Raw genomic sequence first — 20,314 nt, forward strand, 5'->3', positions numbered from 1 at the left:
GCCCATCAGAATGAAAAATTACTTATCCTATGATGTGTCTAATTGCATATTTTCAGGATCTTCCCTGGAAAAGGCCCATGACAATAATTAATACCTAATGCTATATACACCACAGCTTTGGGGGTTGCCTAGCAACCAGCATCCTGTGGGCTTCCTAAGGGGCCTCAAATAAAGGCAGGGGAGCAATCCCTTCACACTGCCATGAGCCAGAAGCAGCTCTGTTCTGGTTGTTGCTCTGTTCTGGCTGTTTCTAGAGTGATCTGAAAAATAAAACTCCCTTAAGAGGTCACATTTCTGAAAAGCCTTTGCAAATAAACAGAAGCTAAATGCACACGCCTAATTTTTTTATACTCTGGGACACCTTTTACCTTCAGAAATACTACCACTATCCTCTTGTTATCTGCCAATAACAATTTGTTTTCAAAAGAAGTGTTTCTGTGGGTTCATTTCTACTTCTAATTGGAATCGTTTTCCATCTCTGACAAGATGTTGTGCTGATGTTTTTCACAATCAAATTGGTTTTGGACAAACTATCTATTAAGTTAAAAAAGTGCTTGTGTTGTGTTTTTACACAAATATTGTTGTATCTCAAGAGTGTCTACAGTAAAGAGTCGCACAAACTTCACTGAAATGAAGTCTTCCTTAGCTGTAAAAGCATTCTTTTTTGACAGTGCAATTTTTTAAAGTACCAGTTCATTTCCAGTTCGGTCTCTTTATCTTGGCAAAGGGACATCTAAATCTCATTTCATTAAATGTATACATTTACTCAGATATTCACTTCAATAAGAGAAGGAGGCTGGAAACCATTATTCCAAGATCTTCCTTCTCAGTTAGTTTGTAAACTCTTCTGTGGTCCTTACCAAGTCAATGATCTTCCCTTTAACTTTGCTTTTGCTTTAAAATGACAGCCCAAATATAATAAGACTCAGAAAGATATTTTGGTTATTTCATAGCCTTTAAAGAAAAAGTGACCAGCATCAGGACATACTTCATTTTTCCAGAAATTCTGCAGAGTTTATTTACTTTAATCCTAACACATTCAGCATTATTTGAATAATAAAAATAAATGCAATAAAATTCTGATATTAAAGTGATTATTTTATTTACAGGGCTGTATAATATGTGTTCTAGAATCTGGAAGATGTTAGACTAACTGACAATCCAGTCCTAGGTTTCTATGACTCATATTTTGTAGCTGTTTTAAAATAACAAAGATCAAATATTATGTAAATATTCCTCACTCCAAATCCACTGACTTTCTTTTTTTTTTTTTTTTCTGCCTTTGTCCTGCAGCAAGATTATTCAGCCTCCCAAGATATTTTGTAAAGTCATATTCATACAGATGTCTGGTTGCAGTAGATCTTCTATAGAGCTTTGGCTTTGAATTCATGCTCAGGCTTGAAATCTCAGAGGAGATTGTCAAGGCATAAAGGGCAAGAGAGTCCCCATCATCTACTGATGAAACTTGGGAGCCAATGAAACTCAGGAGCCTAAAAACTCTTCTTATTTTTGCAAAAAAGTTAGTTCATCCTCAGCCTTTTAATTTCTTTCCCGTTTAATTCCCAGTAAGGTAGGCAAATGACACACTGGGGATCAATCCCACACAATCTGAGTGACACCTCAATCTTGAGGGACATGCTGAGCAAAATTCTAATGAAAGATAATCTTATAGATATCCAGAATTTAAACATTATAGCAAAGGCAGAATCCCTAATCCTTGACTTAAAGATTTCAGTGCAGTTGTATATTGAAAAATGCTTGTGCTTGACAGGAAGGACTAGTCAGGGTTATCTCTCTCCTGCTCATTGTTTTTCCTCTGTGTGCCTCATTTACATGTAAATAAGTGAATTTTGCACACATTAGGGGTGCCACATGAATTTTAATTTTACCTTTTTTACTTATGATTTCACAATCAGTCTTACTGATTTTTTTTCCTCTGATTAAAACATTCATCAGGTTTTGTCTTACCCATAAGCTTGAACCACAGACTTACACGTGAGTTCCCCACCTTTAGTTCAGGTCACTGTGAGTCTTGGCAATATGATCACATTAGTTGAGTTCATGGAACACACACACACACACACACACACATACAGAGATCTCCTGTCTTTTCATAAAATTCCTTTTCAACTTTGAGAGTATAAATAAAGTTACATTGCAAAGGCTGAGTTACATCAGTGAGTAAGTGCATCACTTTCCTACAGGCAAGCATATTTGCTCCTTTATTCTAGCAAATGCTTGTTTTCCAGGTGGGAGTTAACTCCTCAGTACAATAATTTCTGTTCTGTGTCATCAGCACAGGAGCCAGTTCTCCTGGGCTGTGGTTCTACAGTTCAGTGATGGAGCTAACAACCTATTGAAGCAGTTTTGTGTCATTAGCAAGGGAATTTTTCCATAGTGGAGTGCTTCATTAGCAAGGGAATTTTTCCCTAGTGGAGCATTTCAATGCGAAGAATATTTCATTACCAAGCCCCTATATAGATGTTCTATCTGAGTGCTGAGATAGTTACCACTTTCCTGAGATTCATCCTTCTTGGCAATGAGTTGAGTAACCTCCCTTGCAGTTTTATTTCTACAATTACAGAGTAAAGGTCCTCTTGAAGCTGTTTCACGTGCTGCAGTCCTGAACATGGCACTGCGCTCGCAGTGAGATCTGACAAACAACAACAGTCGGGTTTGGCAGGGAGGACAGCCTCCACTATGTGCAATTCCAGGTGAGTTTTTTTGTGGATACAGTGGTCCATTTTGCAGTGGTACACTTTCATCTTTACAGGGGGGTATTTAGTGATCCAATTTTATTCATAAGATGTCAGCAGCATAAGGCAATTTCAAAATTAATCTTTTGTATAATGAAAATAAGCAAAAGCTAAAACAGTAGGCTTAGCAATCGATGGATTCTTTTAAAAAATAAGAGAAAAAAATTTAAAAAAGAGAAGAGATTCTGTAATGAAGTGATTTAACAGTGACTGAAAAATATTAATTTCATGGTGTGGTGATTCGTGGGCAAAGAGTTAAATTCCAAAATGAGGTAGTGCACTTCCCAGCACTGCAGATCACTGCATAAATCCTGCCAGTAAAGGAACAGACTCTTCCACGTCTGGCAGTTGCAGCATGAATTCTCCTGCTGCCTCCTGCCACTCAGCCAATATGATCACAGCAGCAAGCATTTCTCCCATGTCCAGAAAAAAAACAGTGGGGTTTTTGCTTGGAAGTTCTGATGCCTGTAGAAGTATATTAGTCATCATGCCTGCTCAGGGAAACTGGTTCTGAGAATTCTTGATTCCTGCACCTTTATTGCTCCAGTTAGAAAACTCTTCTGCACTTCCTTCACATTCCTTACTGGTAGCCACCAGTAAGAGAAGATGAATGAAAGAAAGAAATAGGGTATAGATTTTACCTTTTCTGAATATTTTAATACATTTCCAATTTGATAATTTTAACTTTTCTATAGCTTTCTGGTATTTAGAAAGCTGTACACACTCCTTTTTTTGTCTTGACAGCAAATGAGTTATTGTTTTTTCCTTCCTCATAGGAAAGCTTATGTATTTCAACTCCAAGAAAATCAGTGTGTGATCTTTTTGCATAACACAGACTTCAAGACTTCTCTAAAATAAATGTTTCAAATTCATAAGCTGTACCCATTTTTAGTTTCCAGGTTCCATTCTGGGCTCAGATTTCCAGAACTTAGGCACAGCAAACGCTAAAATTTTAGATTCCAGTTGGAGTGAGCTTCTCCTCTTCTTGTATTAAAAGGATGTCTCATTTAGAATCCTCCTGCTCAAGGTTAACTTTTTGAATTGTCACCCATAATGTTTAGATATTTACAGGATGTTACACTAATGGCAAAATGATGTTATTCAAAGCAAAGCCTCAGTGATAGCAGCTGTCTCTTCTGCTGTAAAAGATAGTTGAGGATATTGCCATTTTGTTCATTAGTATGATGTGAGGTTTACAGTAGGAACTAAATACTTCGTGTTATGTTTTAAACATTAAAATGCAGCACATAAACATTCAAATAACCTTTCCTGAAATGTCAGTAATGCTGACACACAGAACATTCTATTTTGAAAGTTTTTTTCCTTTTTTTGTGCACTTGTCCCTTTCTAAGCAGATTATAGACAGTTTTCAACACTCCAGTGAGGTGAATCACATCACTAGCTTACAGTAATATTCAACACTGTTGAATTTATGCTCACAAATCAATCAACCTAACACTTTCTTTATTAATTGTGCTCCTTCTGCATAACCAATTAAAGCCTCTCTTCTTTGAAGGCCTACTGGAGGCCTTCTCCATGCTATTTTGTCCTCAACGCTTTGACTTTGCTTCCTTTTCACCTTTCTTTTTACTGTTAAGATCCCCAGAAGCAGCCAATATGCCCTCTAGAATATTGTCTCTTTTGCTACTGAATTTCACCTGGACAGTGGTGTGCTATCTTTCAGAGAAAGCAAGCCCTTCTTCACAAAACCCAAGCAATGGCTCAGAGTTATCCAGAGTTGTATACAGTGTGCTCTGTATTGCATATAGGTCTCCAAATTCAAAGTTTCCTGAAGAGGGAATCAGGGCAGTATTTGAATTATGTTGTTTGGCTTGGCTTGATGAGTCCTAGATAAGGGTTATGGAAGAAATGTCTTAAGTTTTCACTGGTATGAACTTTGGAAAGATTTTGATGATACAGTGATTAATTATTTTTTCTCAGAAATCTAATATTCTGCAGAAATTTATCTTGGGACTTCAACATCTTCTGCTTGCTTTAAATTCAGCCATAGGCTTTTTGTTTGTTTGTTTATAAAGGCAAATAAAATACTATTTTACACTTTTTTGTTTGTTTTCCCATGCAAATGGTTAATTGCAAGGCAAGAAAGCCACAATACATTGTACAATTGAGACACACAATTTGCTTCCCTGTCAATATAAAACCAAGGGAGGCATTTTCTGTCACTGCAGTTGTGTGCTAATGGAGGGAATAAGCACCATTCAGTTCAGCAGCTGCATCCTGTAAGGTGTGGACACATTCCACTGCTTTGTGCCAGCTCTCTAATCCTAGAAAAGTAATACGCCTAAGGCCTGGTCCTAGGTTTGGGCTTTTTTTATGTTACTCAGGCCAAATAAAACTGGAACAGCAAAAAAATTGTTAATTGTATTCAGTTTGCCAGCTACATGGTAACAGTGAGCACCTTCCTCTGAGAGAAGCAACTCCTTTGCCTTACTGTCTTGATAAAATTGTCTGTAAAAGCAAAGGCAATGTCTTCTCCTAGAAGGGCTCTGACTTAGACATGCATTAAAGAGCTGGTTTGCCCTGTATAATGAAGGCATAGAAATGACCATGCTTTATGATAGCCGTCATGAAGTCATGCTATCCCTCACTTTGAATTCCTTCATAATGTGTGTAGATGCTGTATTACTGTGGGTTTAGAGCCAGTCCTGAGTGAGGATGTCAGTAACATAAGAAAAATAACCAGAGAATAACTAAGACCTTGTCCAATGATGAAGTAACAATCAAGGAAAAAAACATCTTCTGCTTTGAAGATGATCCCCAGTGTGAAAGTGTTTTTCATGCAGCAAAACCTCAAAGACATTTGGAGCATAGCACCATCACTGATGACACAGTGGCTGTTGTGCAGCACAAGAATCTACTCCCAGTAGTGACTGGCAATATCTAATTTGGCTTTTAGTGCTCCCATGCCAACCATAAGCCTTGTCGCTGTCGTTAGGGGAAAGATGGAAAAAACACAAACATGCAGTATAGTCTCATATGATTACAAACATCAGTAATATTTTCAAAATGTTGTGATGATTCATTTCATGACATAAAGAAGAAACATAGATCACTCCTCCTTCAAAAGCACGTCTGTCATCTTTTTGACCATAACAGCAGGTCAAACTACTTCCAGCACTTGGATGATGTGCTGGATATTAGTTGTCTGGAGATAGGCTTTTAACTGAAGTGTTGCTGGTCCATCTATTCTATTAATTTTTTGCTGCCTGAGATTGAGCACTCCCATCTCTCTCAGAAATCATTCTAAATTTATCTTCAGATGAGAAAGAGAGATCAGTTCTCAAGTCTGAAATGGCAAGCTATGACTAATATAATATTCATTGTTATTTTGATAAATGTACACTTGGTAATTGATAAAATATCAGCTAAACCAGTTTATGATCTCAGCAGAGCAAGAGATAAATGGTGCAGTCGTTGCTACATCATTGCCCTGACATATTTGGTGTTAAAAACCAGTATTTACACAATATGTTGTGTTCATGCTTTGCACCAACTCAGAGACACATAACTGTCTGTGAGGGACAGCAGATGATTCTAATGCAATAGGGAAATATGGGCAATGATAATGGTAGACAGGAATCAGTACGAGAAAAGATATCCTCAAGCAATTAAAAAAACTTCAGTATTTTAATCCATTTTAGAGAGGAGTGTGACAGAGTTCATAGGAAACAAATTACTTTTGTTGCGTTTCTTGAAGGCAAAGCACCAAATAATCTTCCAAATTCATATAAATAATAATGATGAGTAATGTATGTTACTTTGCTTGCAATGAAGAAGGCAAGCAACAATTTGTCCTAAACAAGTTAAATGGTATTAGAGTGCTGAGAACCGAGAAAAACATGATTTTTTAGGCTATGTGTCATCAATGTAGCTTAGCTTCAGTGATAGAAGGGATGTGAGCACATACTATAGTTATAAAAATGTACAACTTGAGCAGGAGAGCTCATTTTTAAGGAGAAAGAAAAAACAAGCCCTAAACCAGAAAACATCTGTTTAATTGGATTTTAAGTACCCTGTATTGGATCCTATATATTGCCTTCTTCTTGCTCTCTTCAGAGTGTGTTTACCTTACAATTGGAGTTTATTCTACTAATCACAGTTCCCCTTCTGGTGATGGAAAGGAGAAAAATTTCATGTATGGGTTTACTTCCATCCTTAGGTACAGCATGCATAGAAGAACATGCTGTCTTTGATCAAGGCATCGGCCCATTTCTGGTCCTGGTGTCAAGGGATTTAGTTCAGCAGGCTTGAGGCAGCCGTGTGAAAGCAGAAGCCTGGCAAGGCTCAAAGGAGCCTGCTGTTGGTGGAAGTTCTGTGTGGTTGCAGAGTAAAGCGTGTTGCAAATTCAGTTTTTAATAGATAAGTTGGTTCCACAGGGCAGTACGTTTAGATTTGTTCTGGTGTAGGTCCCCATTGCCGCGGCAAAGCAGTGCAGCAAGACCGTGAGGAACACCCACTGGAGAGGGGCAGTGCTGGAGAGGGGCACTGCAGGATGCTCCTGGGCACGGAACATTGAGCCTTTGTAGCAGTGGGCTCAGCTCAGCTGCCAAAACCTTCCTTTGGAAGGAATCCTGAACAGGATTTGGCTTCAGTACCCACCTGGAATGGCAAAGGGCAGCCCCAGGTCAGGATGGGCTCCACCACCGCGTTTGAGAGGCGCCAAAACGCTGGGCCTGGCTGGGTGTCCACCCTCACACAAGGTCTGAAAACATGTCTTGAAAATAAGGCAGTCAAGCAATGTGTGGTGTTCCCTCAAACCTCTCCACAGGGGAGGGGGAGGGAGAGGTGACTCCTCCAGTCAGCACCCCCAGCAAGGGAGAGACACAGTTGCCCTTCCCTCAAAGACTTCAGTTGGTTTAAAGGTCTCACGAATCAGGTAAGCCAACCCACTGCAACTCCCTAATTTTTCGTCCCATCCACAACCTTTCCTTTCCTTCTCCTGCCGCTAAACCACGGGGGTGGATAGGGAGGAGAGCGATGCGTGCGTGGGGCCCGGGTAGCGCGGTAGCGGGGACACTCCCCTCCGCCACCATTGCGCGCCGGCCGCCCGCGGCGAGGTCCCGCTCCCCCCTCCGCCTGTCTCCGGGCCGCCGTATGGAGGACGGGGAGCGGGTGGGTGGGGAACCCGAGCGCCCGGCGGCGGGAGTCGCTCGCCTCTGCCGGCGCAGGGGGCGGCTCGGCTCGGCTCGGCAGCCCCGCCTGCGCGGCGCCGCAGGGGTTAAGCGCCCTCGCTGCCGGCGGGATCGCTGCCGGCGGGGAGCGGGTTAAGCGCCTGGCGGCGGAGGCTCCGCCACTCGGCTCCGCACCGCGCTCCGTGCCGGAGCCGATACAGCGGGAAGATGGCGACCGAGGGAGCGAGCGGCGAGCCCGGCTCTGGCGGGCGGGAGGACTCCGCGGCCACGGCAGCGGTAATCGGCCTGGCGGGAGAGAGGGGTGCGATCCAGCCGCGGCGAGGAGGGTTTCCCCATGGGGTTGGGACGAAGCGGTGCCCGGAGACCTGCCTCCGTCGCTCCGTCCCTCCGCCCTCCTTGTCCCCCGGGGCGGGACGGGGTTCGCTCAGGGACCCGCCGCCGCCGAGCCCCGTCCCGCCCCGGGCAAGAACAGAGAGAGGCGCGGGGTCTCCCTCCCTGCGGCTCTCCCTCTTCTCTCAGCGGGGGCGGTGGGTTCTCGCCCCCATTGTTCCTTCCCGCTGCTCCGGCGCGGGGAACGGCGTGCGGCGCCCGTGAGGGGCATGGAGGGGCACCGCTCCCCGTCTCGCCTCTCCCGCACCCACCGCCCTTTTCCCGCTGCTTCGCACAGCGAGGGGGCTGCGCCCCGGCTCTCCGGGAGGGCTGAGGTGCTGACAGCGGCCGGGGCGGCGGGACCTGTCAGACCGGGGCGGGGGGAAATGTTGCTCTTTAACCCTTTGCCCGGCCCGCAAGGCGCTTGGCTTTCGCCTGGCTCTCGTGAGGCGTTTTCGGCAGAGGCACCGTCCTTTTCCGCCGCCCCAAGTCCCCGTCCCGAGCGCCGGGTGTGTGGAGACGTCTCGGCTCCCAGGGCCCGCGCCCCAGGGGCAGGATCTGGCTCCCCGCTTAAAATATCCTCAAAAGCCGAGCAGAACGCCCTCCCTGCTGGCGTGTCCTCTCTGCGGGTGGGTGAGGCGGCTGGGAGGGAAACGGAGGGATGCGGTGCGGTGCCAGCCGACGGCTGAAGCGGTGTCGGGGGAGCCGGCGCTCCCCTGGGCCGGCCCTGGGCTCCTCTCTCCTGCTCCACACGCCCTCGGGCAAGGCTGCAGGGCTCGTCTTCTGGGGCGGTCTGCGCCTCTGCTGGGCCGCGGCTCCTCTGTCAGCCCCGCGGCTCTCCCTCTCCCGCTGCATCCCAGACCTGGCGCGGTCCAGCCTGTCTGGGGACTTCCCGGGCGAACCAGCCCAGGTACTCACCTGGCCGACAGCCGCAGGTCCAGAGTCAGGCTGCAGCTGCTCGGTCTCGTAGCCACATGCGAAGTTCAGGGCAGTAAAACCGCGGCGGTGCCCTTTCTGATTGGGATCGTTCCTGACGGCGATGACTCCCGGAGCTAGGGGCACCAGTTTCTCTGAAATTTAGGCTATTGCTAGCATTTTATTTGTTATTATATTGTTTACTTCCAAACAGGCACTAGTTCTTATCTGAAACCTTGTTCCAGCTGTGTATGTAGTTGTCCTTGTGTGTCTTAAAATCTGCAGTTTTGTGGAAATTCAGTTTTCTTTTAAAAAAGCAAACCTTACGCAGTGCATATTTATAATATCACTGTCTATTAAAACAACAATATAATGATAAAATTAATATTAAGGTAAGAATTACTAAAAACAAGCTTAAATACTTTAAAGCCCAGGTTTTCATCAAAATTATTTATCCTAAATTCTTTAGTATATTCATATTAATACTGCCTTAATTTTCAGTCTTAACATATCAAACAAGTAGCCTGTAGTCAAGTAGCACTTCAATATTGCACTGTTAGGCAGTGGATATAAGCCACTCATGCAATTTGGTGTTCTCATTGTGAAAGGTAGGAGGGCTAGTTCTCCACTGCACACTCATTTTAAAATATGTTTCTAAACGTGAAGAGATGCTAGGATGTAAACTATGTGTTTCCCCCTAACAAAAATAATAGCTGTACTTGAGCAATAACAAAATATTTTTAAATTATTGCTTTCCTTTTCAATTTGCCTTCAGTCATTAATTTTCCTTTTATGTTTTTTTTCCTTACCAGTATAAACATTTTAGTGTTGATTAATTTTCTCTTGTACAGGAAAATAAAAAGAAAACCTCTGTGCAATGAATTAAAAAAAAATTTGCAATACCTAAATAATTATTTGAAGGGTTAGTTTGAATAGTTTTTATTTTCTGTCTTTAAACTAGAGATACAGAATTATGAATTAGATCATATGGCTTACTTTTTAGAGGACCATAATCATTCAGATGACTATTTTATAAGTCACACTAAACTTCAATTTATAACAAAATATTGTTTTCAGTACAGATTTAGGTTAGGTTTTTATTGGAGTTTTAGCTTTGTTCTGTTTTATAATTTTTTTCTTTTAGTTCTCAGAGTTCAGATTGCACAAATGGTGCAGTAAAAAGCTGTGAGCTTTTCTGAGCTTTTTCTGAAGAAACAGTTTTTGTATTAGTAATGTGTTAGTGTTGAAGTTTTATGCTGTAAGCATAAGGTGTGTGACACAGGACAGTACAATAGGGTTTCTTGATACTAAATACGGTTCTTGTGTCTTGATGCACAGTCAATAACATCATTGGAAAATAAAGAGTTTTTCTGCTCTTTTTAGAAGCCCTGTAAAAAAGGAAGTGCTTTACATTCACCAGGGAATTTGACTGGAAAAGCCTAGACTGTTCTGTAGTGTGTTACATTTAGGAGCAAAGCCGATAATCTTGTTCTTCTGAGTTTCCTAGGCTAAAGCACAGCATTTGGTGAGCCCAGCACTTCTTTCCCACAAAATACTGGTATTTTTATGGTGGTAAGGATGACAGGCAGAAATGGCAGGGGAGTGGTTCTGGTCCTTTTTCATACCTGCTCAGCGTGATTGCACTGAAGTCACTGAAATTGTGTTGATGCAACTTGGACTAGAATTGAGAGAAAACATATGTGTGTGTTTTAAAACATCTTTGAATGACTTCCATCTGCCTAATGTCTACCAATAATGATTATATAATAGCAAGAAATAATCCAATTTGACGGTCTTTTTGTTGAAACATTGAACATCAGCCTGCTGTGCAGAGAGGGCTGGCTTGTCACACACTTTAGCTTCAGTGTAGATTTAACAAAGCCTATGAAAAGCCTGTTATATCAAATGTGAACTCTATTGAAATTACTCAGTAAAATTTTTGGGTTTGATTTTGCTTGACCAGTGATCAAAAGCATAAATGTTATTTTCTCCTCAAAGACAGTGCCTTCAGCTGTCTGCAAAGCTGTAGCCATAGTGGATATTGATAGAGCGGAATCTTGACTCCTCTAGAGTGAGAAAAGATGTTGCTACAAAATTGCACTGAGAATGTGTGCACACCCTAGAGGATCACTCTGTGTTGCCGTGGGTCATGTAACAATACAAAAAAGTTACACTACATTAAAAGCTATCAATACTAAAACAAATATATATAAACTGAGAGAAATTCCATGATACTTTGTGGTGACATTGTGGGGTGTTTTATGCCTAGCTTGGTGTATTCACTGTTTATCAATCTGTAAGAAAATTAGTAGTAGAACTGCCATTCTGGTCAATATAGTGAAATGCTAAATTATGGCTCAATCATATCAATTATATAGGCTGATTTAGATCAGTTGGAAAGATTCTTAGCTGAAAACTACTGCAAGTAGTAGAAAATGAGACCGTAGCCTTGAAAAGCAAAGACTAGATCTCTTAGTGACCTAGAAAATGGTCACTTACAGAAGGACCATTAGCAACCCTGTTTTCATCTGAATACCAATTTTCAGCGTTGCATTATCATTCAGAGAAGTTATTTTCTTCTAGTCAGATGTGTGATGCCATTGTGTTTCAGCATGTAGGTGACATGCAGAGACAGCACAATTCTGTCTGTTCTGGTTCTCCTGCTTCTCTGTGGTGAGAGATTGGTCTCAATCCATCTTGCATTTCAAACACTTCAAACCTCCTTTCTTCCTCTCCTCCCCCTTCTCCAAACTACAGCACTGCCTTTTCTATGCCTTTACTCCACAACCTGCAGCACATCTTCTCTTCCCGTGTTGTGAAGATCTTTGGTGATGAGAAAAGAAAGCCACTGAATGCAGTCCACTTTATGAATGTTCCTGTCTCTTCCAAGTGGACTGTTACACTGTCTGTCATTAGAGGTGCAGTACAGAGGTGAAAATTCTGAGCCAGATATGTGAAAGTGACATGGGAGGTGTAAAGCTGATGGATGCAGTAAGTTCTGTTGTTTTCCCAACTGCTTTGACTTCATTTCTGTAAGCATTGTTTTGGCCTCAGAGGGGATATACCAGGATAGGAATAGAGATGGAAATTGGGACAGGAGGAAAAGATCTCAGGAAGACAGCAGTTTGCAGTCTGGTTGTGCGCCTTCTCCTACCCAAGAAAAGGAACAATTGATTTTAAACACTTGTATAGTCCTTGAACATATGAACCAGAAGCTGTCAAGTAGCCTTAGGGAAGATGTACTAGTATGTACAAGTGATGTATGAGTTAAAGCTTTCTCAGGCATTGTGTTTTGGTTATCTCATAGCACAAAGTAAGGTGTAAAATTCTGGAAAACAGAGACAGCTTCCACAGTGTGTACCCATATCTGTATTTAATCATTTACTAATTGTCTTACAAGTGACTTATTTGGAAGCAACTTGCTAAACAGAAATTGCCCATTAAATCTAAGAGTTTAAACATGAGTATAGAAGATTTCTGGGCCTCAATCTTTATAGAAGCCTAACTTACACTGAACTAAAAAATGGTGAAGTATCTTTGTGGCTTTTAATAGATTGCAGAAATGTTTTAACAGCTGTGACAATATCTGGATATGTATAAAGGTCAGTGTCTTAATAATTTTTCTAGGGGTTGGGGGCTGGTTGTTTGGGGGGGTTTTTTTGTTGTTGTTTCCAAAACAAATTTCCCAGCTCTGAGGTATATTTGTGGTTAATGTTGAAACTGTTAGAAGTTTTGCTGTTGGCTGAAGCCAAGAAAGCCCATGACAACTAACCAAAACCTCCCCCACACTGTTTAAAGAAAACCTGATAAACCCAGAAAGCTGGGGAGGTGTGCTTGAGGAGGGCAGAATAAGTGGGTAACTTCTAGTGGTGAACAATCCAATTAAAGTCATTGAGCTAATGGATGTTATAATTAAATGCATATACAGTACCCTCATGATCCCTTAGGTATGACTATGAAATTTTATGAGTCTTGAATGTTAACATCAGATGATATTCTCTTCAGCAAAAAATTCCATATTAGTTGGGGAGCAAAAACAATGACATTGCTTTTCCTTGTAAGATATTTCTCTGCTTTCATACCTGTTTCTGTTACTAAGAAAATTTCCTAAAGGTTATCTCTCCTGAAGTTCATCTTGGATGTGGTGGGAAATGGACATGTATTTTTGCATCAGGTAATTTCTGGTGAAGCAGTGGATCACAGATTCTTACCCTAGTTTCAGACTAAAGAACAAGCCTTCCACAGGCAAAGCAATAAACTGTGGTTTTCCCTGAAGTATTCATGAGTACTGTGTGGATATTATAACCACTTCTTTTAGCAGTCTCTCTGTTTGCAGTTTTCTTTATTAGAAAAGGGCTATGATTCATTTGACCACATACCCACTTCCTTTTATAGTTGGTCGGGTGAAGTAAGTGGCTAGAAGGAATAACCTGTTTTAGAAACAGGTTTGTGAACTTCACTGGTTTTGAGTGAAGTGACTTAGGCAGCTGGCTCTAGAAGGTGTGGGTAGAGGTGTGAATGGGTTCAAAACACTTAAATTTAGGTGTCTATGTGTATGCACAATATTTAATATCCTATTACAGTCAGTGGAGCCATGAGCAAATAGTTCTGCTGGTGGTTAGATGAATAGCTTTTTTGTTTGTTTGACTGGGCAGATTCTACTCCATTGAAAATAAAGGGGCATCAGGTACCTGGCTAGCGTAGCTGGTACCATTAGGTACCTCACATACATACATACATACACACACACACCTACCTTTAGGTTTTCACCTTTAGTGGCCCATATGGGATACTCTGGGGCATCCCAGCTGGACTTTTGCTACTAGTCCAGTTGGCATGGATGATTCTCCTAAGTTCTGTATCAAATCTGCCTGTCCCAGAAAAGCTGTCTCTGATTCCTGGGACACTTCAAATAATAGTAAGTAGTTCTCTACAGGAAACTAAAGAGAATTAGTGAAAATAGATATTTATACTTGATCAGATGAGTTGTACCTGGGAAACGTACTTGGTGTTGTAAAACATACAAACCATGGTTGTGTTTCTCTGGTGCAGTTGTTTCATGGGTCTGGTAGATGTGAGGCCATCACTATAGTAGAAGTTTATTTTGTGTCGTCTAATAAGTAATAGCAAACCTTTTTAATTTTTAGAACCTTATCTGGGAAGTCTGCTGTGTGAATCCTCAAGAGGATTCTGCTGTGTATTCATTAGAACTCAAAATATGTAATAAATGTAGATATGTACCTTTCCCTTCCCTTCTGAAAATACTTCTTATTTTTACTTTTGACATCTTTTCCCTATGTGTCTTCTTGTATACCATTTTTATCCTTTTCCCCGCCCCACTCCAACCCTTCTAAGTCCTCAATTATGTTCCACAGGTTTCTTCCCCAAGTCCTGGATTATTACCCAGCTCCATCTTTTAAAAAGCTTTCTGAGAAAGAAGAAGCTTTTTTCCTATGGTCATTTCTGATCAATTCACAGCTAATTTGTGTTTTGCCTTTGTTATGTTTAAGGAAAGTACAAAGTTGTGGCTTTTATACTTTACCTATCTCTTCCAGCTTCTGCTGAAGGCAGCAGAGTTTTTAACAGTTGCTGGGATAGCAGAATGAACAGCGCTTCTAGTTCCTGAGGTTGCCAGTACTATCCACTGGGCTATGTCAGCAAAACCAAACTGTTAGCACTACCAATCTCTCACAATTTTTTGGGTTGTTTTGTTTTGGTTTTTTTTTTTTTTTTTTTGGTTTCTTTTTGAGAGTGGTGTGATGCCTTTAACTGTAAAGACTTTTACCATTTCTACTCTAAATTGCTTTGCATGTGAGAAAGACTCCGTTCTTTTCCTGTGCCTCATGACACAGGTGACCGTCCAATTTCATTTTCTTCCTATCTTTTCCAAAGGCAGTGGAGGCTGGAAAACGCCTTTCCAGTTTGATCACTGCTGTTCTGAGTAGTCCTTCTATTGTTCAGAATTGATGGATTTTTCTTCCTTTTGGCTCGGCAGAGCCTATTTTAGTCTCTAGCAATGCTGGTGTCATTTTGCCTGTCTGGTTTTTGTGATGCACATGCAGGTAGTTGGATGAGTTTTAGCTAATTAGTAGCTTGCTCTATTGTTGGTGCACTTGCTGCCAGGCAGCATACACCCCTTACAAAACTGATGTGGAAGAATAACGTGGAGTTTTGGAGACAGGGAGAACTGAAGTAGTGTTTTTCAGGTACTTTATTCTTATAGATCAAATAAAACAAACATTTTGAAATCTGAAAGAGGTAGAGGAAAAAGTTCTCTTGTGTTTTGGTTGTATATACGAAATATCTTCTAGGGTAACAGATTCCCGTATCTCTGTTATAAACCAATACAATGGCTGGCTTGGTTACACAGTTGTTAAGTTGATTGGTTAAATTTTTACAACCTGGCACTCTGCCACAAGTATTCTAGCAAAATCCCAGGTGACACATAAGCCATGAGCTACTAATGCAGTCTTTATTTTCTTGGGATCTAAGACTTAGTGCTTCACTGGAAGATGTTAGGAAGATGACTTTTCTAGATCTAACTGGCAGTTTTTTCTATGGCTTGGCCAAACAGTGCTGCATCTGAATAAGAACTTGGGGCAAGCCTGCCGTGACTGACATCTTGATCCCCAGAAGATGTCACGGAGTGTTTAAGAGGGAGGATAGTTTTATTTCATTATATGCTTTATCTGTTCAAGTCTTTAAGATGTTTTTACAACTGTGCTTGAGAATATTTCAGATGTTTAAACTATGCATTTTGGTCCACTTGGGGTATGTTGCAGCTCTGTGAGTGCTGATTCAGAGATTGGTATGGGGAGAAGACATGGTAGCATCTTCAGTGACTGCCATGCACCCTCTTATCCTGTGTGAATGGATTTGATGTTGCTTATCCATCGTGAACGAGTTGAAGATGATATTAAAGTACTGGGAAAAAGTAGTCATTCCAATTTCAGAATTTTTCAAATAAAGCTGGGAGAAAAAAAAGCCTCAGTGAGCATAAAATTATTAATAAACAAGACCAGAAAAATGATGTTATTCTCTTTCATCCTAAAAGGCATTTTTCTGTTTGTGTGTCTCTTCTGGTTGATTGTGGACAGTTTCTTACTTTAAAACGAGAAGGCATCAGACAGAAGTAACTGACAATAAAGGTGGTGATTCTACACAAAATGTGGAGTTGTGCTGTGGAATGCTGTGGATGCTAAAATTGCATAAAGATTCAAAGAGCAAGGGGGCGGTTCACAACAGATATGTCAGCTGAGGGCTGCTGTATACAAAATGACAATTTCTGGCTCAGAAGGTGAACAAGCTGAGAATTGCTGGAGGTTGAGAGAGTATTTCTGGGAAGTATCATTATGGGCTTGTTTTGTTCCAGTCCTGATTTTAAGGCATCCCTTATTGGCTGCTTTAGGAGACAAGATGCTTGGGTAAGTGGGTTTTTAGCCTTATATGCTAGAGTGGTTTAGATATGAACTGGCTTTGCTAGTTCTTATTTCATGTTTTTTAAATTAAAAATAGAAAAAATAATTTGACTATCTTGTTGGAATGTCTTTCAGTTAAAGTTTCTTTGTGTTTATTTATATCTAACCATAAATTGCCAGAGAGCACACTTAACTGCTAGTTTTTGCTGTCTTTTCTTATGTTCTAGTTCAAGGTGTACACTTGAACAAAATTTATGTAATTGCTTAATCAGATGCTTAGTTAAAAATCTCATCAGTTGAAGAATATCTCTGGTTTGTTAAGAATGTTTTCATTTATGTCTCAGGAAAGACTGCAGATATTAGATGTTTCACCAGCGATGGACAGTCTTTTGGCAAAGATCTGCCTTTATATGTGTATTGTACTTTTATGGATGCCCCTCTATTACTTGCTTTCTATTTTTGGAAAAAAAAAATATTCCTGCATTAATTTTCCATGTGAAAAATGGAGACTTTATTATAAAAGAAGTTGTATGAAGAAACCAATTCCTATCCTTGAGGTATTAGGTTTTGTGAAGTAGTTCACAGAAGAAGGATGGTGGATAAGTGGTCCTTGTATCTGACTGAATTAAATTTAGTAATTAGAAGTGCCAAGTGTGAAAACTGCTGCAGCCATTAAGGTAAAATCTACTCTACTGACCCTAGATTACATGAGGAGCTGTGTAAGTTTAGTGACTTTTCATTTTGTGTGTCCTTAGATCAGTGAGCATTATATAGAATTGTGAGGAGCACTGTGAGAGGCTGCTGCAGCATATATTGGAAAAAAACCTTCAGAGAAACTGGTTGTTTCTCTTGATTCATTGGTATGGAGAGTAAGAGCTATTTTTTTGTATATAGTTGACCCAGGCAGCAAAAATAGAAGTGTTGTTCAGGTTAAAGTTCTGGTTAGAATGGATGGCCCCATCCTCAAAACAGTTGTGCTTAATAGAAATAGGGTGACTGGAGCATTTCTTATGAGGACAGACTGAGGGAATTTTTCAGCCTTCAGAAGAGACAGCTGAGAGGGGGCCTCATCCATGTTTATCAGTATCTGAAGGGAGGGTGCCGAGGGGATGGAGCCCAGGCTGTGCTGAGTGGTACTGAGCGGTCGTAGGAGGGGCAATGGGCAGAACCTGATGCACAGAAAGTTCCACCTGAATATGAGGTAGAACTTCATTACTGTGCAGTGACTGAGCACTGGGACAGGTTGCCCAGGGAGGTTGTGGAGTCTCCCTCACTGGTGATATTTAGGATCCATCTGGACATAATCCTGCGCCGTGTGCTCTGGGATGCCCCTGCTTGTGCAGGGAGGTTGATCCGTGTTACTCACCTAAATGAGGAAACTCAAGCCCACATATATTGCATGTAAATAGCTAAAGTTCTGGCACAGAGTTCTCACTAGCCATTTGTGCAGCTCTGCGTGTTTTAACTGCAAAGTAAAAGTGTAACACAGTAATACTAACACAGATGCAGCTTTTGGGTATTTTAGATCTGTGGCCTTCCAGCCTGAGGGAGAACAACTGTTCTGCCATCCTCTAGCCTTGAAAAAGTCAAAATGGAACTTGCCTTAATCTTTATTGGATTTTTCTCTACTTAAGTTCCTGAGTAGCTGAATGTTAAGATTGTATGTGCTTTGGGGGAAATACAGTATATCCATATACATTGCTCACCTAATTTGGCAACAGATTACTTCATACTGAATATAGCTGAGTGTTTGCTTTGCAGGGCTTTCTAGTAAACACATCTACATCATAGGTAGGAGTCTGGTCTTTACCTTACAGGGAATAATAGCATATTGAAAATCCAATCTCGGCAGCTGAATCTAGAACATGAAATATTTTTTTTCTCTTTCCCTGAAAGTAATCCCCTTCTAAATTCATTAAGTGCCTACTTGTGTTAGCATTGTGGATGGTGAAAAACAGATTTGTATTAATTTTATCTACCTTTGTGATTTTGTGAATATTATAACATTTTCCTCACCACACCTCCAAAATCAAGACTTCCAACTTTGTACTGTTTTCTCATATAGTACTTACTCCTTTTCTCGTCATTCTTTTAGTTAGTCAATTCTACACTTTTTAGATAAAGACTTTATGCAGTACTTGAGATATGGGTTTACCAGGGGTTTATCTAGCAGTAAAAGGAGGTTGTTCATCTGTAAGGGAAGAATTATGTGCCAGCTTCCACATGAAATAGCTGTCTCTGCCACTTCTCTATCCTTTTTCCAGGTTATTGATGAAGAACTTGAATAAGGCTGGTCCCACAGGTGCCCCCTGCTTGCCTGTTTCCATCTTGGAGAGTGGTTTTACCCATGATATTTGTTTCCTATCCATGAAGTGTCTTTTATTCCTATACATTTGGATAGGACTTTCTGTATAATACTGGATACAGAACCTTGTCCAAAACTTTTGGAAAATTCAAATACATTAGTGCCGATCCACTTTACCATGTGCCTGTTGACATTGTTACAGAACTGTAGCAGATGTGAAGTGAATCTGGTTTTACAGAGGCCATGCTGATACTCCTGGTATACGCTGAGTATGTGCTCAATGACTTTATTCGTCAGTATAAACTCATTCTCCTGTCTTGCTCAGGGTGGCAGTCAGACCTACACCATTCTTAGTAACTGTGGAGTGGAAAGACACTGCTGCTAAGAATGTTAGTGCCTCTTAAACCTGAACTGTTCCCTCCAGCCAAACAAATGAGACAGCAAATAAAGCCTGCACATGAGACTTCATGTCTTTTCACAAATTGTTCTTCAGAAGTTCACATTCAGCCCAGTGTGTGGTGGTAACTTGGTAGCTGTTTGCACAGGTGCCTTAGATGTGCCATGTTTAAGATCCTTTCCCCTTCTCTTGCCTTCCTCCCTGTAGTGCTATTTCAATCTGTTCAAGTGTTCCAGCCTCTGTGAAGCTGCACAAGTGAGCAAAGTCACAAAGTTAGCCGCTTTGCCATTTCACCTTCATCATTCACAAGACATTGCAGGACTGATCCCCTGCAACAATTTCAAACAATGTAATATAGGAGGGCTTTAATTTCTTCACTTATAAGAAAATAATCAGACTATTTGCTATTAATTTTGACTTTATATAGGAAAAATAAAGACAGCAATTTTTAACAACTATAGATGAATGCTGAGACATCTGTGTTTCAAAATTACAGTAACTATTGTAGTCAGTGTGCTCATCAGTGTTTTGTTTCTTACAGACAAGAGAGTTTGATGTGGATAACCTGAGCAAGCCAGAACTGAGGATGCTTTTGAGTGTAATGGAAGGAGAACTAGAAGCACGAGACCTTGTGATCGAAGCTTTGCGGGTAAGTTACTCGGTTGTTGTGATTTGCTTTTAGGCTTTTTTTTAAATTCTGTTTTGCCACTTCCTTTATACTGTACATAGAATATTGTTGGTGGAGGAGTAAATTGTGACTTTTAAAGTTTTGGTTGACTAAATCTCAGTAATCACAAAATATGTTCTTGTTTAGTTGTAGCCATTTGGTAATTCTATGTCATTTTGATCTGAAACACCAACAGAATTTCATACAAATGAGTGAAAAACCTGTGATATTACTTCCTCTTTAAATTATTTTATATTCTAAAGTCTGTTATTTGTGAGAGGAAGGAATAACTTTAAAAAAAATTCAGTCCATTTGTTCTGATGGGCTATATTCA

General features: G+C 40.9%; 1 protein-coding gene across 1 annotated transcript in view; it reads left to right on the top strand.

The window, feature by feature from the left end:
* Nucleotides 1-7,886: 7,886 nt before the first annotated feature.
* CTTNBP2 (cortactin binding protein 2) overlaps nt 7,887-20,314 on the top strand; it is a 77,779-nt gene continuing 65,351 nt past the window's right edge. The window contains exons 1-2 of the mRNA XM_038153784.1: nt 7,887-8,185; nt 19,855-19,962. Of these exons, the coding sequence (XP_038009712.1) occupies nt 8,117-8,185; nt 19,855-19,962 (177 nt within the window). The 5' untranslated portion in view covers nt 7,887-8,116. The remainder of the gene's footprint in view (nt 8,186-19,854; nt 19,963-20,314) is intronic.

The sequence above is a fragment of the Motacilla alba genome, chromosome 1A (genome assembly GCF_015832195.1).
Source record: "Motacilla alba alba isolate MOTALB_02 chromosome 1A, Motacilla_alba_V1.0_pri, whole genome shotgun sequence".
Classification (NCBI taxonomy): domain Eukaryota; kingdom Metazoa; phylum Chordata; class Aves; order Passeriformes; family Motacillidae; genus Motacilla; species Motacilla alba.